Below are 24,685 nucleotides of genomic sequence, written 5' to 3' on the forward strand. Positions count from 1 at the left end.
GCTCCATTTTCTCCTGATGTCTCAAGGATAATAGTGGAACACACGGCTTTCCATAAATCATTTCTCCCTCTTGCCACATGACTGTCTTCTAGAAGATGTCTCTTTTTTGGAAGACAGAATTGAGAGGATGCTGGTCTTGGAGTTGGGAAGATCTACTTTCAAATCCTATATCACACTAACTGTGTAAACTTGGGCAAGTCTCTTAATCTCTGCCTGCCTCCATTCTGACCTCCATAAAATGGAGATAATAATAGTACTTAGCTCCAAGGATTGTTATGAGGATAAAATGAGAGAGTATATATAAAGCATTTTTATATCTTTATATATAAAAACATTACATATACATTTCATATGTGTAAAACTTTAAAGAACTGCTTGTTGATTATTAGAGTAGCACTTTACAAACATTAAAGCATTTATAAAAGCTACATATTATCATGTATTACAATTATCATATATTATTATACTAGTGGCAATGGGGGGAAGATAGATAGCTCAGTGGGTCAAGAGATGGGACATCCTGTGTTCAAATATGGCTTCGGATATGTCCTAATTCTGTGACCCAACTTGGCAAGTCCCTTAGTCTCCATTGCCTAGCCCTTACCACTCTTCCATCTTGGAACCAATACAGAGTATTGATTCTGAAGTGGAAGATAAGGATTTTTTAAATAATAATAATGGTGTCTATTGAATATTCTATAAGAGAGAAGCTAGTGGACAGAATTTTCCATTGCAAGTTCCCCATATTTCATGGACTGACTAATAAGAAATCCCTTTACTACAAATACATCTTCAAAATGTCCTTGAAGAATTCAGTCAATAAACTACTAGAGCCCAAGCACTGTCATAGGTAGACCTGTTGCTCATAATTGCTGAGAGATAACACTTATCTATTAAAAACTTAAGAATTATCATGCAAATTGTTCATAATCTAAGCTACATTGGAACCAAAACTTTTCAAAACATGGAGTCCTAGCATGCAGGTGTCTACCATTCCTGTTGTGCTGATTACTGCTAGAGTAGTCCTGAAGATGCTTTCAGTAAGCCTAGAAAAGAAGTTATATCCTAATCATTTTATTCAAATACCAAAAAAAAAGGTATTTTATCCACTTGTGCAATAGTCTATACATTTTCAATATAAACAATTACTAGTAAGAGAATGGCTTGTCCCTGGGCCATTTCTACCTAAACTTCATCCCAAAAAATGAGAAGAATGAGATAATAATAATGATCAGAGTCAGTGATAATTAATTGCTGTTGTTCATCCTTCATTTTTTAAGATGACATCTTAAGGCGATGCTTTTATTTGTTCATGAATAGGACTTAAGTGAAACACAGTTGCACAAAATGGTCGGCAGTGGCATAATAAACAGCAGAAATAGTAGTATGGTTTTTTTTTAAGCCCTTAGAATTTTTGAGGACAGAAACGGCTCCAGGTTCGCCCATTTTAAATCTAGAAAAGCATCAGAATCAAACAGAAATAAGTCTTGCAAAGATGTCACCTTTTACAATAGTATTTTATTTTTTAAAAAAGAGAAAATACATCAAAATTTCATTCTTCACTATTATTTTCCAAACTTAAAAAAAAAAAAACATGAAGCAAAGCTAGCCCTTCAACTGCACTAAGAACTTTTTAAATTAAAATGAAGAAACGGATTTCCATTTGTGATACCCACTCAGGCTTGCTTCCCTAATTCATACCTACTCTACATCCAAATGCTACTTAGGAGAAAAGTAAGACAGTGAAAATCAGCATCTATGTAAACCCCAAAGACAGTGGCCAAGCTTCCAGAGAAGTCAGATTATGACAAGGGTGAGTAGCAGCAGCAGCAGCATCCTTTTCTGCAGCAAGCCCTCCCCTCCAAAATGCCCTCTCCAGTCCAACATGCCAGCCTGTGGGAGAGTAGAAGCAAAGCAGTGATTGTGAGTGCCCCATTTTCTCTTTTGCCCATCAAATTGGATTAGACTGAAGTTCAAGATTGCCTTTCTGTTTTCAAAGAGAGCAAACCTTTTGCTTTCAGGAGGTCTGTCGCACTCAGTAAAAAATTTGAGACTTCATCTAAAAGACTATTATGTCTGTAAATTTTAAATAATTTAAATGACTGCATGTATATAAATATTTCATCTCAGAAATTGATTTTCAAATGAACTACACATGAAGAATGACCATGCTTAGCAGTGTTCCTATACATCCCAGTTATGCCATGATACAGACACTTGAATGCATTTTAAGAGCAGAAATCTTCCCAGAATCGCATGTAATTCTTTGCTCTCTGCAGAATTAAAATTTCAACATCCAACTCCCCTTGAGTCATACCAGAAATTTAACTAGTGGAACTGACAGAGGAATGAGCTAAAAGGTTCTGAAACAAATTTCCTGTCTGTTATTTAGTTATTATGACTGCTAAATTTTTCAGGTAAGTCAACTTATCTATTGCTGAGGTCGATAATGGATACTAAAGGCTTTTCTGTGTGGTGGTGATGAAGGTTGTTTTGTTCGGAAAAGCACTGAGTTTTGACTTGGATAAGCAGAGGGAATGGTTTTGGGCACATCACTGCCAATGGGCTACCCATCTAGCTAAAGATAGGAAGGAAAAAACCCTATTTCTTTAAAAGTAGGATGTCACAGAACTATGGAGTAGACTCCCTCGGATCCCTAAAAACACACCCAGAGGTTTGACTCAATTGTAATGAATTGCAGTCACATAGAAAAACAGAAAACAAAGAGCAGGCATACACAGTAAATACCATTGTCAGGAGCAGATTCTAGCCAGAGCAGAACAAACCCACACCAAACAAAATAAGTACTTGAGGCTCATAATAAGAATGTCCCAGGCCCAGAGAGGAGAAGAGTATCTAGAAGCCTCAGAATGCCACAGCATCCTAAGGAAGTAAGGTCTAGATCCTCATGCACCCTAATATCCTTGGAACCTCCATAGGGGCTGTTAATCTTTCTCTAGCCTCACTGAAGGGAAGTCTGACCAGTCCAAAGATAACCAATGGAAACCGTACCCTTCTCCTAATCTGAGCCAATGACAGGAAACTGTACAGATTCAAAAACCCAGAACCCAGCAATCCACCATCCTCACAAAGCAAGACAAGGCTAGACAGGCTCTCCTCGATGAAGAATCTTACAAACGGATGAAAAAATAAATAAATACATACTCCAGGAGGATGGGGTTAAGAAGGAAAAATTATAACTCATCAAGTCACATTTGAAGCAATCGGGCTTGGCCTCAGCTGCAACATTCAGTGTGATGTAGGCAAAATAATAAAATATTCCTTTGGCATCTAAGGAAAATCTACCTTTTTTCCATATGCAAAGTGGGGGTAAGGAATAATAAGTCAAAAGACAAAGCAACTTCAAAACAAAATCAGTTATTTGTAAACAACCCTCATAGGGTTGCTTTTTCTCCTGTTTTCCTCTTCTCCTCCCCCCCACAATCAACTCCCACATCTCCATCACCCCTAGGAAAAAATTAATAAATAAATAACCCTGCCAGTTGCAATGGGAGAGCAAGCAAGTAAAGATAAATCAATTAGCTTGCTAATTTCTCCCCCTCTCATTTATTTAGCTCGGCACTGTATTTGTAGTAATTGACTACAATTATGTTAATTACTAACTCCAGTATAATTACTATATTTATTGTCATCGAGCACACTATGTACCCAAAGCAAAGCTGGCATTTGTGGGGCATCAAGAAAAGCAAACTGTCGGCGAGGTGAATTCCCCCAAAAAACTGGCAGGCTGGAGCTTCCGCCAATGAAAGGGCAAAGAGAGATTTCATGCAATGTTAGTTTGAAAGCACCAGTTCATTAAGGATATTAATTTTCTGATAACTACACATTTCAGCGTGACACGCCGCCGGAGCCGGTATCTGCAGGATTTAGCAATTATTAATGCGTGACAGTTTCAAATGCTAAGTGAATCAATTAAACAGCGGCATTCACAATTTGAGAAGAGATAACTGCTTCATAACTGCCTAAGACTACAATTTTCACATGACAAAAAAGAGCCATTGAGGCTCTTTCAAAACCTGACAGGTCAAGAAAGAAGTTCGGAACAAAAGCACCTTATAACCATCATCTTTCCTCTGTACTTGTCAGATCAACTTTGCTAGTGTCTCCCCAGAAATGGCATCCCGATGCCAGCTGCCACAAGGTGATTTTTCATGTCTTGTCAAAGAAATCTTTTATTCTATTTGCTCGGCATTAACATGCTACATTTATTGATCAAGGGCCTGTTCTGCAGCCGCAGCAGGGCACTGTGCTCTCATGCCTACGGGGCTTTGATGTCCTGGTGACATTCGAGCCCGAATAATGCACATACTAAATGGATTTAATGCAGAAATGTGTTTGGGCCTGACAGCTACATTAATAACAGCCCCTCACACTGATAAATATGCAATTGCTACTATTAAGAGTTACCCAATTATGGGGAAAATATTTCTCTACCTTATAAATAAATCCATCAAAAATAAAGTTTTAGCAATGGGACATTTTTCACAGGAATGTTTCTCCAGCTGCTGAGGTGGAGAGAGGGGAGACTGAATGCCGTCCCTTCTAGCCTCCCCCCACCTCATCTGCCAATCGTCTTACTTTGTCTCAAGAAGAGTATGTGTGTGGAGTTGGGGGGATTTGGGGGTGTTGCAACCTCTTTTGCTGGGTTGTTTTTTGTTTTTTGTTTTTTTGTTTTTTTGCTTTTTTTTCCTTTCTTAGGTTTCCTTCTATTTCACCAGGACCAGAGGGGGCAAAATAGAAGCATCAGTCAAAGATACAAGAATCTAGGTTCTGGGAAAAGTCAGGTGGTAAAAAGAGGGTTTTTTTTCTCTCTCTTTTTTTTTTAATTTTAATTTTTTTTTTAAATCCTTACCTTCATCTTAGAACCAATATTATCTATTGGTTCCAAGGCAGAAGAGCAGTAAGGGTTAGGCAATGGGAGTTGATTTGCCCAGGGTCACAGATAAGAAGTGTCTGAGGTCAAATTTGAATCCAGAACCTCCCATTTTTAGACCTGATTTTCAATCCACTGAGCCAGCCAACTTCCCCCCAATATTTTTCTTTATAAAAGAGGACTTTAAGAAGGTTACCTCCTTTTTTTAGAGGATACACCCCTTACTTAGCTGCTAGTGCTCCCTCTGGATCCCATCTTAAACTCATTTTTTATATATTCTCTATATATTCTTATACATACATGCTGTCTTCCCCATCCAAATGCAAGCTTCTTGAGGACAACAAATGTTTTTTCCTTTGTATCTCCAGTGTTTAGCACAGTACCTGGTACACAGCACAGGACTACTATTCTATTGATTGATTAAATCGATATTCTAAAGCAGTGATGGCAAACCTTTTATAGACAAAGTGCTCAAACTGAAACCCTCATGTGGCATGGAAGCCCCCCCTTTTACTCCAGACAGGGGAGAGAGGAAGCGCTCCCATTGGGCTGCTAAACAGAGGGGCAGCGAGCAGCCTGGTCCCATGTCCCTCCGGCTTTCTAGTAACAAATTTTGGCAACTCTGTGCTGGGTTGAGGGCAACGGTGGCACCTGTGCCCACAGAGAGGGCTCTTGATTGCCTTCTCTGCCACATGTGCCATAGGTTTGCCACCATGGCTCAATAGTTATAAGGGATCTCAGAAGCCATCTAGTTCAAACCCTTCCTTTTTCAGATGAGGAAACTGAGGCCCAGTAAAATTAAATAGCTTACCCAAGATCACATGGGTAGTAACAGGCAAGATCTAAACTGAGGTCTTCTGATTCTAAAGTCAGTGCTTATTCTACTTTATCACTAAGTGAATTTGTGCTGTAAGAATTGGGGATGGTGGTGGGGAGGATAGAATGAGGGAAGAGACGATAGAGAAGAAAGGAAAGAAAGGAACTAATCAGAGAGACCTTTTAATAAAAAGCTCAGCCAAAGAAAATTCATAATTATTTTATGCCTGCAATTAAATGTGTTCTACCTCCACTCTACTCTGTAAAAAAGTCAAATCATTCCCCATTATAAAACTAATGAATCCTCAGCATTGTTGTGGGTAAGTGAGATAAGTGAAGGACTAGGGCTTCTGGGTTATACACAGAAATCACTCTTCTCTAATTCTCTCCTTTAATTGAAAATACACACACACACACACACACACACACACACACACACACACACACACAGAGTCAATAGTATCTATAGCCTTTGAAGCCAAAGTGGATCACACTGGGAAAGCTGAGTACTTTGCCACCCATGAGAGAGCTGTTATAGGACTTATACAAACCAGAATGAGAGGAAAAAAAGGAGGGGAGGGAGGAGGGAGAATGACATCATCTACATTTTCTGGAAATAACTCTTTTACCTTCAAAAGGATCTAGGTCCCCAAAGTTCTTGATCTATTCCTGAAAGAGGAAAAGTCAACATCAGGAATATCAGAAGTTTTATTCTAAATGTACTGAGATTTCCTCCTTAGAACTACAGTAATTCATTTGATCCTCTTTTATTGTATTTTTCCATGGTGTCAGTGATTAAAACAACAGTAATTTCCCAATAAAATGAAATTGAGCTCTGTATAGTGATAATGACCAAACTTGAATCCAGAAAAGAGTTGAGAAAACATACCTCCCTAAAGACAGTGAGATCACGCAGTGGATAGAGCACCAGGTTTGGAATCCTCCAGTGAAGAGGACAAGGGTTCAAATCTGGCATCAGACATTTCATAGCTATGTGACCCCTGGGTAAGTCATTTAACCCCAAATGCCTAACTCTTACTGCTCTTCTGTCTTGGAACTGATCGGTTCCAAGACAGACAGTAAAAGTTGAAAAAGAAAAAGAAAGAAAATATGCTTCCCTTTTATCATTAGAAAAGTGGGCTAAGAAGTAGCCACTTATTAACTAGTGTAGCCCATCTTGTGCAAGTGGCCATTTCCTATGAGCAACATCAAGTTGGGGTTCAGAATTAGAACCTCAAAGAAGCCAGGAGTCAGTTAAAAGACCATTGGGGCAGCACTATATAAGGAGGTGGATCCAGGCAAAGAAGCTCAGTCCTGAATGTGGGTGAGAAGGTGAAAGGAGGTTTGGGGTACTCTCCATTGAACCCCTATAATCTACTTCAGGATTGGGATTATCCTGAATCCTTGGTGCTGAATCCAGCTATCTTTTAAGTGACTCCTGGCTTCTTTGGGGTTCTAATTCTGATGTTGCTTGTAGGATGGCCACTTGCACAAGATGGCTACACTAGTAGAGATTAACAATTTCTTTAGAAAAAGAGGTTAAAGGATATAACCACTTTCAAAAGAAGAAATACAAACTATTAATAGCAATATGAAAAAATGCTTCAAATCACTAATAAAATAAATGAAAATTAAAGCAATCCTGAGGATTTCACCTCACACCAAAATTAGTAATGACAAAAAAGACATAGTATTAGAGGGATGATAAAAATCAGAGATATCAATACATTGGTGGTATAAATTGGTACAACCATTCTGAAAAATAATTTGGAACTATGGGAGAAGAATCACTACTCTATCATTATTAGTACCCATCCCAAAAAAAGCCAAAGAAAATAAAGAGAAGTCATACATATAACAAAATATCCAAAGCAGTACTTTTGTGGTAGCTAACAATAGGAAACAAAGTAGATGTCCATCTCTTGAGGAATAACTGAACAAATCACAGTAAACTGATCTAGTAGACTATTACAGCATTAAAAGAACCAATAAATCTGAGGAATTCAAGAAAATGGGAATATATGTATGAATTGATATAAAGTGAAGAAAGCATAATAATAATAAATGATAGATGATATTTACAAAGTACTTTAAAGAGTGCCAAGCACCATGTCACAGAGCGATGAGACAATATAAAGCCAAAATGACATAAATACAATACTAAAAGACAGCTGTGCTCAGATTAATTGCTATTAACAACCTTGGTCCCAAACAACAAATGATGAAATATATTTTCCCCCTTTTGGTAAAGGTAACAAAGACAAAAATACTCCATGTGTTATTAGAAGTCATCAATATGTTCATCAATTTTATTTAACATTGCTTCCCTTTGTTATTTTTACTAGCGGTTCAGTTGGCTACAGGGGTGTGGTTTATTGGGAAATGTCTAGGGAATAAAAAAAAACAAAAACAAATCAATAAAACATTTTAAAAGAAGAATAAAAGACCTAGTCAACTTTAAAAAAATTATTTACAAAGCTGTCTTATCTCAGAGTTGGAAAGGACCTCAAAAGCCATCTAGTTCAACCTGTACCTATTTCCCTTTATAGCATTACTAACAAGTGGGGGGGCTTATTAATATTATACAGAAATCAAATATAAAAATTCACAATTTTGAATACCTCAATATCTATAAATATATACATATACATTCACTGGAAATATATATGTATATATGTAAAATCATAGGAATTAGATCTACTTAGATACTTGGAAGATTCTTAGTCCAGCTTCTTCATTTCATAGAGAAGGAAACTGAGGCCAAGGAGGTTAAATGTTTTCCCAAGATTACACAGATAATATCAGCACCAGGATTCAAAACTAAGAGCTCTGACTCTAAATCCAATGTTCTTTTCACTATATCCCCCAGTCTCGGGTTAAAGCTTCTCCAGGTTGCCCTATTATGACAGGAAGTAAGGAATAAACTCTTCAGCAAACTACTGTCTTTCGTATAGCACACTTCCTTCCATCCTAGCCCAGCCTGCCCTCTGATACCCAGGAATTGTACAGACCAAATGCTTGGACTTAGGACCTCAACCTAACTAACTAAAAAAAATAGTCAAATCAGAAGAAAAGTACAGAAGTAAACCCGAGACTCTGAAAGAAGAGAACCAAAAAAACCAATGTAATTTGAAGTTGAAGAAGTGGGAAATGAGGAGAGTAGCAAATGGACCACTCTTAGAATAATCAGATAGGTCTTCAGTACTTCAAGAATCTACTATTTTGTTGGTGTGCACACCCTCCACATTTTAGGAGATGGTTTTCAAGAATGGCTATGACCAAAAATGTTGTTATTTTGTATGAAGAGTCTTCCATACTTGGCTAGACTAGTCCTAGGGCATTGCAGTCGATCATTAGTCCACTTTTCTTGGCTCCTATAAGGTCAATGGAGAAAATTTTCTTTTTTCCAGAGGATTAACAGTGGAAAACATTATAAGAAAGACTAAAGAAATGAAGCAGGAGTAAAAGGATCCAAACAAATCATTAAATATTTCCTGATATATTTTCCACTTTAGAGACTAATGCCAGGTCCTATTAGCACCTTGATATTCTGGAGTGCTTACTGAATTCCTTGGAATAACACTACATTTGTCCAAGTTGACTTTTAAAGACTTCTACTTTTCCTCCCATGATGATGCTCAGACACTGAAATGGGGGAAAACCATAGTGTCTTCTCTAAACAGTATAAAGGAACTCTGCCCACCCCATAATTCTAGTCTTTCCATAGTAGGACTAGACATTTAAGGGGAAGAATAAGCTTAATGCCACTTTCCAGGGCAGATATTCCAGTAAAAAAATAAAATAAAATAAAAATGTGCTTTCTTTTATATACAAAGTACTATTACTAAATGCTACTATACTACTGAGACACTGTCAGGAGGGTTTATTGCTCTGTATTATTCTTGTGGAGACAGAGAGAGAAGATATCAAAGGAAGAATAAAATCTGAGACTATTCCTTCCCTCAGCAGAAAAAGTGACCATGAGAACTACTATAAGTTATCAGCCCATATACTTTCCTATCTATATGAAATTTGTGTAAGAATTACATATATTTACATACATATATGACAGAAAGATGGCACAGTAGATAGAGCACTAGAGTCAGGAAAATCTGAATTCAAATCCAGGCTCAGATATTTACTTTGTGATGCTAGGCAAGCCATTTAAGCTCTATTTACTTCAGTTTCCTCATCTGTAAAACGGGGAAAATAATAATACCTACCTCCTGGAATTGTTATGAGGGTCAAATGATATCATATTTAGAAATCACTTAGCACAGTGCCAAGCACATTATAGATGAAATGTAGATGATATTGGCTATATACGCAACCAGGCCATCCTTAATGTGGTTGCCAAAAGGGAATGGGCAAGTTCTCACAAGAATTCCACAGAAGACTACATCATTACCATTACACAACTGAAAGATATAGTGAATACAAGTACCTACTATGCTTACTGTTTGTTTATTATAAAGAAGTTTTTGATTTTCCAAAGCAAATAGCCATCTTAAAAACTCTCCCTAAAAATGGTGACTCCCATGCAGAAGCCAAAAAGCATACATCAAGAGACAGCTAAGTGGCTCAGTGGATTGAAAGTCAGGCCAAGAAATGGGAGGTACTGGATTCAAATTTGGCTTCAGACACTTCCTATCTGTGTGATCCTTAGCAAATCACTCTACCACTTTACAATCATAAAAGAAAGAGATGTGAACTCAACAAAGGCATTTACCAGGGTCACAAGAAAATGTAGCCCAAAATCCATATTGATAAAAGGTTCTCCATGGAATGGAAAACAAAGAAAATATCTGGCTCCTCCAGATATGCCTGTTTGCTTATAGGTGATACTATGCCCAAAACATCCATCTTAGAATATCTTAGAATATTATAGCAGAGTCTCCTGCATAAGACCTACAGTCACTCATAAGTGTTTATCTAACTAATGCAACAGGAAAAACCATACTGATAAAAGTAGGCTATGGTGTCTAATCAAATAGGCAACAAATAGAGCTCATCAATAAAGGTATATAAAGGGATACCAAGATGGGTAGATAGAAAGATCAATGATCTTACATCAATAATTTTTATCCCTTTTTTACCACGGATTTCTGTGGCAGTTTGGTGAAGTCTATGGACCCCTTCTAAAAATAATATTTCTCAAAAATTAAAAGAAATATTAACTTTCAGTTAGATGTTAACAAAAATTAAGTGTAACTTTTCTCATTCAAATTCATGGACTCCTTGAGGATCCATGGATCCCAAATTAAGAATAATGGTCTTAGATTGATTCTACAGATAAACAAGTAGAGCTTAGAGGTGAAGAGGAGAGTGGGCTGGATTGCCTCTGAGAAACTACAGCATTCTCAAATATCCTCAAGCTCGTCCCTATTACAAAGGTTCAGCTTCATACTGCCAGTGTTCTTACAGTGTTGGTGTATGATTGTGAACAATGGAAACACTAGAGTTGCCAAAGAATTGAAACCTAGTGTCATGCAAAGGGCAACAGAGAAGCTCATGATGGGTGAAAGCTGGCTGTAATACATTATAAACAAGGAATTAAATTATAAAAGATAGTATCAAGAAACATCTGAGCAATAAAATTAGATGGATTGGTCATGGGGCAAAGATGAGGATAGCCAAACCCACATACAACAATGGCATTCTTGCCAAATCAAGAGAAAGTAGAGAGTCCCCACAGCAAACTGGATGGACCACCTGTGACAAACCCATTCAGGGACATGGGCAAGAGTTAAACCAGAGGGAGTTAAAATGAGGGGACTCTGATCTATTTTGGTGAAGAGAATATTCATACCTATACAATGCTAGCTCCATTTGAGACTTGAAGGGTCAGATGGTGCTGAGTCGGTCTCTCTCTGTCTCTCTGTGTGTCTCTGTGTGTGTGTCTCTGTCTCTGTCTCTCTCTCCATTCTCTCTCTCTTTCTCTCTCTTTCCCTCTCTCTCTATTTTTCTCTCATTCTCTTTCTCTTTCTCTCATTCTCTCTCTCTCTCTCTCTCTCTCTCTCTCTCTCTCTCTCTCTCTCTCTCTCTGTCTCTGTCTCGATCTCTCTCTCCCTTCCCACCTTGTATTCAGAGATACTCCTGACTAGTCAGAGGAAAGGATATATTGTGTGGCATAGATAATGCATTGTATCAAGTGTAGTGTGACCATGAAACTTAAGTTTCCTCTGTGAAAAATTAAGTCACCCACACAGAAACTTGTCTTATGATCTCAGACTCAGGATCATCATACTTTAACCAAATGAGGACAAGACTCCAGCATCTACAAAATATGAAATGGAAGAGCAAGTTAGGATGCTTTATGAGAAAAGAAACAGTGAAATTATTCTGTTCTTCCTCCATATACTACCCAACTCTGGAGTCAGGAGGGCAGAGTCCAATTAAGACATCTCCATCACAAGGATGTCCACAATCAATGGACAAGATACACCCAGAGCCTCACCCACACCCTGGTCCGAGTTTGGAAGTACAAGCAAGCAAGCTCCTGCCTGAGAGGCCTTCTCTCCATATAGTTTTCCACCCAGCACATTTATCAGAGTGATGCTAAATAAGATGCGACTGCAAATAATTTAATTTTTTAAACGTAAGCTTCCTGTTGCCATCGATCAATTAAACTCTCTCACTTTTATTGCCAGATTGACGCGGGCATATTTATCACTGTTTGCCATGGGAGCTCAGCTCTGCCTGCTGCATTCAACAACGCCTAAACAGGCAGGCCACAGAAACCATCCAAGACCCCTGGGATCCAAGAAGAGGGCTTTTAGGAATAGCTTCCACCCTTCCCAATCTGGGGTGATAGGACCCCCAAGGTCCAGTTGATCCATTGGCAAATTTTCTTCACAGAGAGGAGTTCAAAAATGAGAAACAGATCAAGGAGAGCTATTTCTCTCATTATAATTATAAACATGAAAGGCAGTGTGGCATAGTGGAGGAAGGGAGACCTGTAGTCATCTTGAAATCACAGAAAAGTCACCTCATGTCTCAGGGCCCCAAACTGCTCTCAGTCTATATATTGCAGACCATTATTGATCCCTATCAGTTGGAGGAGCCTCCTCCCTCAGGACGTCTCTACACTGATACCAGAAGCAGGAGGAACATTTTTTAGGTTAGAAAGTACTTTCCTCAAAATAATACTGTGAGATAGGTACACTGTTTTATAGATGAAGGAAGTAGTACAAAGAGGAGGTAGAGTGAATGGATGACTTGTGACGGTCAGAGTCAGGGCTTGGTGTTCCATCTTCTGATTCGGAGACATAGCTCTTTCTCCCAGCCCATGTGAGCCTCTCATTTGTTATTAGGAGGGTAGCAGTAAATAGAAAACTTTATAAATGATATTTGGCACCATTTCCTTGGAAGAGATTAGGAGAGCCAACAACAGTCAAATCAGTGATGCATTTGAGTCCAAGGGGTAAGATTTCTCTCTCACTTGAGGACTCTTGCTGATAATGACTCACTCCCTAGAGTCATGTTTGCCAAATTAATTTGGTCATGGAATATTTAGGAGATTGGAATTGCTTAATATGGGATGAAAGAATAAATGTTAGAATACCTCCTTGGTTGGACGGGAAGATTAGGGAAAATTTTGGCCCAAACATAAAGAAACTGCATCTATTTTCATACTGAAAAATTCTCAAATGAAATAAATATTTCTCGTACATGGTTTCACATTTAATGTTTTGGAAAGGAGACTATGAATAGACAAATCTGCTTATATAAAAATTTTTAAATTTTGCATAAGCAAAAGTAGTGTACTTAAAATTAGAAGGGAAATAAGTCATTGAAAAATCTTTCTATCAAGTTTCTCTGATGATGGTTTCATGGGGGCATTTCAAAAGGCTTTAGTGAAATGCTAAGCTATTAAAGCTCAGCTACACTGAGACTTTGGGGATGCCTGTATAAGATCTATAAGGAATTGATTCAAAGTATAAGACTAAGATCCATTCCCCAATAGATAAATGGTCAAAGGATATGCACACAAAGGTTTCAAAAGAAGAAATCCAAGCTATTAATAACAGTTTGGGGTGGGGGAGGAATGCTCCAAATCCAAAATAATTAGGGAAATGCAAATTAAAGTATTTCTGACACTCCGCCTCACATCCATTAGACTGGCAAAGATAATTAAAGAGGAAAATGACAAATGGTGTGGGATGGGGTAGAGATGTAGGAAAAACAGGCATATCACTGAACTGTTGGTGGAGCTGTGAATTAGTCCAGCCATTATGGAAAACAATTTAGAACTAAGCTTAAAAAGTCATTCCATTGTCTAACCCCTTTGACAGGGAAATACAACTACTACTAGGTCTACTGCCCAAAGAGATCAAGAATGAGGGAAAAGCTTTATGTGTGCAAAAATATTTATGGCAATTCTTTCCATACTGTCTTTTAAAAAAAAGAGAAACTAAGAAAACTATGAAGATGTTCTCTTATTGGGGAATGATTAAACAAATTACAGTGTATGAATGCAATAGAAGATAATTGTGCCATAAAGTACAATGAAATGAACAGTTTCAGAGGAAACTGGGAAGGCCTTTTTTGAATAAATGCAGAAAGAAATAAGAAGAGATAGGAGAACAATTTATACCATGACAATCTTTTAAAGCAAAACAAACTTTAAAAGATTCCAGAATTCTGATGAATGCAATAATGAAGCACAGTGCCAGAAGACTAAAGATGAAATGGATACTCCCTCTCCTTGGCCAAAGAGGTGATGGACTTTAAATGCAGAATGAGACATAGGTTTTTTGACAAGACCAATTTGAGAATTGGTTTTGCTAGACTATGCATTTCCAGAGAATTTTTTTTATTCTGTTAGGGAGAGGGGAAATAGGAGGGATGGGTAATAAATGAGTATGTAAATAAATAAAATTCCAAAAAAAAAAAAAAGAAGAACCAACCTTAAGGAAACTGGTTACTTTCATTTTTTAACCAAATCTTTATTCACTTTATGTGGAAAGTCAGGATTCTGTGGGAATCAGTCTGGGAAATGATGCCCCTAGAGAAATTCACACTTGTTATTTGCAGGGGGAGAGGGAGCAAGTAGGATTACCAACATGACTAAGCCCCAAAGGATGTTCCCAAATTCATAATCCTTCCCTTTCAACAGACTTATTTTACTCTGCCAATTTCCATCAAATCAGAACATCTGGGAAGTTCAACTCTGCTACTAGCCAGTCAGAACTGCCAGCCTAAATATACCAACATGGAAGGAATGTTGAGTTGGAGAAAGGGAGGCCATTAGGTGGGAATCAGTAATTCTTACCAAGGCCTCTCCTATTTTCTTTCCTAGTCCCATACCTACAGTTGAATCACACTAATTTCCCAATGGACTGAACGAGTTAAAGTCAAAGAAAGTAGTGAGTCCTGGAATTGTCATCAGCTTCAGCTCAGAGAGGTGACCAAATTAAATGACTGTACGCTGATATTCAGCAGGGCTCCCAGCTGGAAATGACTTCTGCAGTTAATCTAGAGGAGAATCCTACCCATGGATTTGGAGTTCATGTTTATTTCTCAGTCTTTTCCTGTTCCCTAGCCTTGTTAAGTCAAACAAAAGCAACAGGAAAGGTCCGATCCTGACTCTCTCTCTTCCTTGCCACCCTGCCTTCCCCTGCCCATAGTTTCTTCCACACAAAAAGGTCCTAGGATATTACAAGGGCTGCTCTGTTCTCAACAAAAAACCTGATCCTCCATGATTTATTGAGGGATATTATTCACTTCCAGCTCTGTCCTTCCCATGCCCATATCCTGTGCTCTACCCAGCTATCGCAAGGCTTCCTATAACCCACCTCACATGTACTTAAAAGCACCAGAAGTCAGAGAACATGGGGTAGGGTACTTGGAGTTGTGGGGTCAAGGGTCTGACTAGTGCCCTGGGAATAGGAAAAGTTTTGTGGCTATCCTCAAGCCAGGAAACATCTAATGAATAATAGTCACAGAAGACTTCTACAGGTCATCATAAGATATAATACATCTATATATCTATAAGAATATATATATATCACTCTATACTCTTCCTGCACATCTGGGCTAGAAACTAATTTTACTTACTTTAAAGTTAATATTTCTTGATTTTGTTTCAGCTCCATACTACATGCTGCCTACATATTTTTCTTCCTTATCCCAATAGTTTTCATAATACATCAATTTTCTGAGACAAGATATCAATCCGGCCAGGGACTGTGAAGTTAGGCTATGGCAAGCTCCAAGTTACCCAGAGCTGAACCATTTGTTGCTGCTGTTGTTGTCTTTTCAGTCATGTCTGATTCTTCATGACCCTATTTGGAATTTCCTTAGCAAAGCCATTTCCTTCTCATTTTATAGATGAGGAAACAGAGACAAATTATTTGCCCAGGGTCACACAGCTGATAGTGTCTGGGGCTAGATTTCAACTCAGGAATATGAGTCTTCCTGACTCCAGTCCTGGCACGCTGTGCCACCTCATTGCCCAAAGCTGAACCATATTGTACTATAATCACGGATATAGAGATGTATATTGTATTGGGAGACTTAAGGAAGAACTGTCCTTATTGCTGCTGATAAGACTATCAATAGCCTCAGACATTTCCTATTTGTGTGACCTTGGGCAAGTCACTTAACCTCATTTGCTTAGCCCTTGCCCTTCCTTCTCTCTTAGAGTTGTTACTAAAACAGAAAATAAGAGCTTTTTAAAAAAGATTTTATCCACTATCATGGAATTGTATAACTTGGGTTTCTGAGAGAGTGAGAATGAGTAGAGGAGATGGTGCATTTATGAAGTGCTTGGGGAAGAGTTTTCTCCAGAGCAGCATATCATATCCCAGTGAGCCTCTGAAGTCTTGGAGGGCCCCAGCTGCATTGATAAGAATCCTAGATGCCTTCCCTTGTGTCCATGTGGCTTCACTTCCCTGTCGGGGGATTCTTGTTAAAGGAATATGGGGATATGAAGACAACCAAGAAGGAGGGAGAAATTTCTGCACCACAGGAAGAGGTGCATAGAGAAGTAGGATAATCTGCAAAGTGCCTTACACTCATTATTTCATCTGATCTTCATGACAACCTTATGAGATAGATATTATAGGCATAATTATTTCCATTTTTATAGATGATGAAACTAGGGCTCAGAGGTAATAAACGGCCCACCTTGCCCAAGGTCATGCAAGCTTGTGAATGTTGAGATTGGATTCAAACCAAAGCGAGGCACCCTTTCCACTACACTTCAACACATATTTCAGGGAGCTCTAGATGGTCCTTTTCCATTACTTGCCCTGGGAAGGAGTTGGAGTGAGAAGTTCCCAAACCATCTGAACCCCAAAGGTATAAAGGAAGGTCCATGTGTCCGTTCATTCAGGAAAACTACATCTTACACTCCAGTCAAAAAATTGGGAATGTCGCTTTCATGTGAGGCCATATCTGAGAAGCTGACTTCAGTGAAAGGTGACCCTTGAAGAAAAGGGTGGACAAGATTTGAGACACTCTCTCTGACCTCAGAAGCAATGACTTCGTAGGTCCCAAATGTGCCTATAAGTGAGGTGGTAACTAGGCACTCATGGCTTAAGCAATAATTCCAGTATTGAATTGGACGAAGGCTTCTGTAGACTCCTCTGAGGTAGGGAAGCCCAGGAGGTGTCAAGACTGGTTTCAGTTATCATCACTTTGCTTAAGGAAAGATGGAAGGTATTCTTGAAGAACACCAGGACTTGCATAAGATCTTTATCTGGAGAACTGAAAAATTGCCTGCAAATCATCATGACAGATTTCCTGCATGGCACATTCCTTCTACAGAGATAAATTTACTCATTAAATGAAGGACTCTTCCTCTTATCTGGATGACATTGGGCAAATCATGTAACTCCCTAATTTTTAGTTTCCTTATCGGTAAAATAAAAGGATTAGGTTAGGTGACCGGAAAAGTTCCTTCTAACTCTATATCTCCAATCCTACAAGCCTGATGATAGTATAATCATGGGACTATTTTTAAAGAGTTCCTTCTACTTTCCTGACTACCATCAATGGTATCCTTTTTTGTTGTTTCCAAAAAGGATTAACTGTACCCACATGTCAAAATCCAAGGCCTGAAGGTGAATATCTTTCATAACCACTGCTCCTTTCTCATATTTTGGAAATAATTTGACTAAAGTTCAGGGATCACAAGTCCATATCAAGCCAGATTGTTGAGAGCCTATAAACTGCGCAAAAAAAAAATGAGATCAGGTAAAATTGGGAAAGAACTAGGGTTGGAAATGAGGAAAACTCAAGAAGGGAGTCCCTCTTTCCAGTGTCCTGGAGTAAGATTTATTTCCATCATCTCTAATCTCAGACTACAAGGGAAAGACATCAATTTCCTAAGTAGATTTCCTAGATTGTTTTAGGTAGGGTTCCATCATTTAGTACCAAATTCTAGAGAAGGTTTCAAAGCAGATACCACTGCTAACCACTTACAACCAAATATTCAGAGCATGAAAATCAGGAATTAAATAGGATCTATATTGTTACACTACACACTTGTAGCAGGACTGGAACCAGTTCATGCCAATGATGAAACTTGCCAAGAATACTATAATGTGCTCTGTCCTTTGAAGCTCACTCTTTCAAGTGGCCTAAGAATTCTCCCCATATTTATGCCTTCATACACAAGAAATGTCAGCCCTGGTGAACTGAGAATAACAGCTGCAAAGCAGAATCTTGTCCATCCAGCAAGTTTTAAGACAAGAACAAGAGGAAAAGAGATAACAGAGACTATCTAAAAATAAAGGTCTTCTTGCAGGAAGCTGGACACTATGTCCAATTAGATCCCACATTCATCCCAGTACAAAGATCCTCAAAGCTTTAAATGACAGATATTGAGGGCCGTTCACCATCATTGGCCAGTAGAATAGCCAATGATCATGTGTAGGCTAGGAATAACAAAGACTTGTAAAATTCACTGAGTCTTTCATGTTTTGTCTGTCAGATCATTATGATCCCTTGAATTCCCATGGCAGAAATGTAATCAACCTGTTCCTCATGCATGTGGGATCAATATTATTTGACTGACTGGAAGAAATTCTTCCAAAAGACCAAATGTTCAAGTTAGTCAAGGACATGCATGCCTGCTCCTTGGTTGGTTAAGACATATCTGGAAGGATTCAAGACCATCTTCCCTAGGGAAAAGAAGGGAAGGAGTACATAGAAAGGCGACACTGTCCGTACCCTGGCCAGAGACAGCCCTGAATCTAGGAGTCACCCTTAAGGCATTTTTCACCTGAGCTACATGATACCTCTATTATGGGTAGGCAGAGATAACTTGCATCAGGATCATTAACAATGAGGAAGAGTAGACCTTAATGTGGTAATATTCTATTTGGTACTAGGAAGACTTGTATTCATGGTGGATTTGTAGTCATTTGAGTTGCTTTTGGAAATGACTCAAAACCAAATGAGACCTTAGAAATCCAAAAAGTCATGACTGAATTATTGGGAGTCCTCCCTAATATTAGCATATCTCTGTGGATTTCTCCTAGCTTAATCACCTTTGAGAATGTAGCCAAGTGGGCCATGGAGGTCTCCCTATTGGACATCTTATGTCATATGGTTATATTTGATGACCTCCTTTTAGTGGGGCTTTTTGGCATTAGGCAATTCTGTGATAACAAGGCCATTCTGCAATAGCCTAAGACTGCAACTTTGACTATCTTAGACAATGTACCATCAACCTTGGGGACTATTTGAATCCTAGTTCTAACTGGAGAGAAAAACAGAACTTTCCCCTATATTTTTCCTCCTATGTCCCATGAAAAAGCTTGAAAATGTCTTCTATATCTCATCCTTCGAGAGTATTTCTGGTCTCTTAGCTGTTACCATATCTTATGTTATATTTAAGGAGGTCACTAACTCTATTTGATGTATATGAAGATGATGTATAGAGAGATGATAAGATGGTACTTCTCCTTTATAACAGTTGCCCAGGCAGGATCCCTTAGGTCAAAGTGGTTTATCCCTTCAGGACCCACCTGGGGTTAATTGGTATTAATTATTGGGCTCTTCAGCTGAGGTAACGTTGATAATCTGACTGTGTGACTCCCTTCCCAAAATAAGCTTTGGAAACCAATTCAGGAAGGTACTTTCAACTTTAAATATATTTGGTAAGAAGGATAATGGTAAAGGATTGAGATATTAGGAGACCCTACTTTAAATTGATACTAACGAATCTCTAACTGCAGGCAAATGAAGGAATCAAATGATAGCTTCCCTCTGGTCCAGCCTAGCCAGGGCTAAACCAGAGTAGGCAAACTGCTGTGAAATCTTCAGCTTCTTCTTCTGTAGATCTTAAACCTTAACAGTTGAGATACCACCCTTTCTACCCTCTTCTTCGTTTCCTGCCCACTTCCCGGATCCCTCCCGGGCCCTGGGAAACCTAGATAACTAAGATGATGAACTTCCTAATATCTAGGGCAGTAGACACAGAGATGGTGGTCAAGTACAGATTGATAACAGTACAGGAAACACAGGAGGAGCTTGCAGGGTATGGTTTGCAAGTCTCTGTCTCCAAAGGCCAGGATCTGCACTGATCTCTAGCCTCAGGGACAGGTAAAAGATCCCAGAACCTCTGCCCAGGTTCTCAACTGCCACCTCCTGAGTCCGGCATGCCTCTCTGGGAACATTCTATCCAACTGATCTATCTGTCAATCAAAAGTGAACTTCAAGGGGGCAGGTGGGTAGCTCAGTGGAGTGAGAGTCAGGCCTAGAGACAGGAGGTCCTAGGTTCAAATCTGGCCTCAGCCACTTCCCAGCTGTGTGACCCCGGGCAAGTCACTTGACCCCCATTGCCCACCCTTACCAATCTTCCACCTATGAGACAATACACCAAAGTACAAGGGTTTAAAAAAAAAAGTGAACTTCAAGCTCCCAGAGATTCAATATAACACTTCACAACACAGTTTCCCAGGAATTCCAACTCGGCGATGGAAATGAGAAAGGTTCTGGTGAGGTAAAGTAGGTAGGAAAGATCCTCTTTCCAAAGTCCTGAAATAAACTTCAAGCCCATCACCTCTGACCCTAGAATTGCCTGAACTCTCAGGAGACATCCAGCTCATAACTTAACTTTTAACCTATTAGAAAAACAGGATGCAGCCCTGACCCTAGGAGACTAAGTCCTTATTGTTTCAGATGGCATTTTATCCCACTTTCCTGATGTCCAATTCCACTTCAAACCCCACCAGAAAAAAAAAAAACACATTGTAACACATCATGGAAGGAAGAAATAAACCCAAATAATACCTAAACCTCTAAACCTGGCAAAAGTTAAGCACACTGGTTGTTTGAGAAGGGTTTTCCTCCCCCTTTTCCCCCCTCAAACTCCACCTGATGCCAACAATGTATGAATTCTGGTTAAACACCATCTGGGAGAAATCAATATCACAAATATTTAAGGTCACAATTTATAACAAGCAACGGAAAGGAAACACGCGCGCCCAAAAGCACACACCTGCTTGTGCCTTGGAAAATGTAATAGGGAAGGAGGGGTTGAAAAACATACCCAGAGCCCCCCAAAAGGCCCTCCTGGCCAGATTCCACTGAATGATCTTTTGGATACACGCACATCTCAACACGACAGGAAAATAACGGGGAAATGACGATGCCCCCTCTTGCGGGAATTGGAGGGAGACAAATACTTGCTACCTCTTCCCCTTGCACAAAAAGCAATCAGAGGCATAATTTAAAACAGTCCAACCTTGAGGGCTTCGATTTCACATATCTTGGGATACCCTATTAAGGATGAAAGGAAAACATGTACGGGGTCTGCAATGCTTGACTTTGAGCTGTGTGTCATTATGCACTTGGAAGACGGGGCTCACCTGGCCATGATTTGTCACGTGAAGGTTACATACCTCAGCAAGTTGAAGCTCAGATCAAGCCTCTTTGCGAGGTGTCCGAAGTCTCTGCCGAGGTGCTCTGGAATTTCTCTGCAGTCCTGACCAATGTAGGACACCTGGAAATTAAAGAGAACAGAAACAATGTGGCCCACGGAAATCGCCCAGCTGTTCGCAGCCCTGGCTCATTGATCCATTGATTGCTTCCGCAACTTGAAACGCACACAACAGCACACACAAAACCACCACATTTGCAACTTTCTCTCCATCGCATCATCTGAGGGCTTTCGGTGAATCAACAGAAAGAAGCTCTCTCCTGATATAGTTAGTATAATGGGGGACTAATCTAGAGCACAAAGTGAATTAGTCTGAAATTGGCTGGATTCAGGTGTCCAAGAGAAACCCCAAAGTCTTGGCATGTTGATAATAAGAACCAGCAGCCATACCTCATACTTGAGTCTTTTCTCCAGCCTCCCTTGCCACAAGCCCTATTTGTTGCACACAATGGCTCATAAAAGCTATTGCAGAAGCCTGGAACAAATGGATGCAGCCCCCCCCCCAACCCTTGTGACTTTTCCCCATCCCTTCCTTCCCACCTGTGCCCTCCCCCAAGAAAAGTACTATGAAATGGACAGTGCCATGAAATGGGTAATGAGCTGACCCTGGAGTCAAGGAGGCCTGGGCTCAAATCTTACCTCTAACTAAAAAACAAGGTATGTAAGCATGGGCAAGCTACTTAACCTCTCCCAGGCAACTCTCTAAAACTAAATTACATTGTAATTTATAGGATTTGTTTTAAATTTATTTATTATACAATAATGTATATTATGTTGAAATTAGTATATAATATAACATGGCACACTGTGTTGTATAATTGTTATATTATACATAATTATATAATTATTGTGCATTATATAATAATTATATGTCCTATATAATCTATCACAGATTTATAGGATCATCATTTATAGTTGGAAATTATCTTAGAAGTCATTAAATCTAATACTCTCAATATACATATTATGGAAACGGAGGCACGGTGACTTTAAGTGACCAGCTATAAGTATCTGAGGTGGGATTTGAACTCAGGCTTTCCTGACTTCCTGTCCAATGCTTGAGAGACTACAGCTTCCATGCCAGGCAGTTCCCCACCCTGGTGAAAGCACAGTTCCAGCCTGTGAAAGGGAGATGGTGAATCTGTGGCCCCCTCTAACAAGCCTTCCCTGCTTCCCTACTTTGTTCTACCTTAGTGATCATTCTGGGCTCCTCTTCATCCACATTCTTACCATCCAAGCTTGCCCTTCATTCACAGTTTGTTGGCAGCTTTTGTATGCTTGAAGCACGCATCGTTCGTTCATTCTTCCAGAGACACCTTTTACTCCCTGTGAGACCTCAGGGAAAACAATGGCCTCTCTGAACCTGTTCCCTCATCTATAAAATGGTGATTAAACCACCTACCCAACAGGCTTGTTGTGAGGGTCAAATGAAATAATGCAGGGGGAGCACTTTGCAAATGTTAAAACCTATACAAATGGTGGGAATATTAAGGGAGGAAAAATATAGAATAGAGTGGTGAGAGCACTGAGCTTAAGAGTCAGGAAGGGTTCAAATCCTACCTTAGACATTTACTACCTGTGTGACTCTGGACAAGTCATTTAACCTCTGCTTCAATCTCCTTGTCTGTAAAAACAAGGAGATTGGACTCACTGGCCTCTAAAGTCCATTCTGGTTCTATATCTACGATGAAATGTTCCTTTTTCTTCTCCAGAGAGTAAAAGTGGGGTTTAGTACACAATGGAGGCTCATCAAATTACTGATTTCTATAATATGTATAGTAATAATCACTAATATATATTATGGGCAGCTAGATGGCTCAGTGGATTGAGAGCCAGGTCTAGGTCCAAATCTGACCTCAGATACTTCCTAGCTGGGCAAGTGACTAGTAATCCTGAGCAAGTCCCATTGCTTAGCCCTTACTACTCTTCTGCCTTGGAACCAATCTACAATATTGATTCTAAGACAAAAGAAAAGGTTTTTTTAATAATAATAATAATATATCATATACGTAATAATACAATTATTGATTGGCTAATAAAGCAGTCTTTTTCAATGAATCCAAAATAAAAACAAAAAACAGTGAGGGTCCCACAGTGAAGAAATGTAGCCTGGCTAAACTCACGTGGATTTTCCTCGAAAGGAGGCATTGCCCTCAGTGATAGCACACTTGAGGTACCTGATTGCTGCCTCCTACTTACAAAGGCATTTTGAAGTAAGTAAAGAGAGACCTGGAAAGGGTCAAATAGGGCACTTAAAAGACAGATCTGTGTAAAACCCAGTGGAACTATGCGTCGGCTACAGGGGGTGAGGGGAGGGGAGAGGTTTGGGGGAGAGACAAAGAACATGAAACATGTAACTATGGGGAAATATTCAAAATAAAAAAATAAATTAATTTTTAAAAAAGGACAGACCAAATTCATCCCTGCTGAAGCACAAGGTGGGTGTCCAGGAGCTCGCCGATCCAAGCCCCTCATCTCACATTATCTCTGTGGAACTATTTCCCCCAATGCTGTCTTAATGATGAAGCAGGTTCATGGAGTGGTTACAGATGAGCTTACTAATGAGCAAACAAAAAGGCAATCACTTTCCCAAAGTCACAAAACGAGCAAATGAGGGACCCAGAACTTGAACCTGAGTCTCCAGGCTCTGGGACCAGTGATCTTTCCACCTCACCATGTGATGCAAACAATATCAGCCGACCTTAGGCCACACTACAGGAAAAAGCAAAGCTGTGTTTCTCTTCAGCACTCCAGGCATTTCTTTTTTTTTTAAACCCTTAACTTCTGTGTATTGGCTCCTAAGTGGAAGAGTGGCAAGGGTGGGCAATGGGGGTCAAGTGACTTGCCCAGGGTCATACAGCTGGGAAGTGTCTGAGGCCAGATTTGAACTTAGGATCTCCCGTCTCTAGGTCTGGCTACCCAGCGGCCCACTCCAGGCATTTCTTTTTGATACCTTGTGCCCTCTTTCTCTCCTTCTCTTCACCAAAAAACCTCCTTTCAGGACAGGTTCTGATATCATTCATTGTAGATTCAATCTGTATGCTGTTTCACCTCCAAGATTATTAACACTCTCAGTTTTG

At 39.4% G+C, this 24,685-nt stretch overlaps 1 protein-coding gene across 1 annotated transcript in view; it reads right to left on the minus strand.

The window, feature by feature from the left end:
* Positions 1 to 24,685, minus strand: part of LRMDA (leucine rich melanocyte differentiation associated) — a 765,788-nt gene that overhangs the window by 734,392 nt on the left and 6,711 nt on the right. Inside the window, exon 2 of the mRNA XM_044659041.1 lies at positions 21,568 to 21,668. Coding sequence (XP_044514976.1) covers positions 21,568 to 21,668 — 101 coding nt within the window. The remainder of the gene's footprint in view (positions 1 to 21,567; positions 21,669 to 24,685) is intronic.

This window comes from Gracilinanus agilis, chromosome 2 (assembly GCF_016433145.1).
Source record: "Gracilinanus agilis isolate LMUSP501 chromosome 2, AgileGrace, whole genome shotgun sequence".
NCBI lineage: Eukaryota > Metazoa > Chordata > Mammalia > Didelphimorphia > Didelphidae > Gracilinanus > Gracilinanus agilis.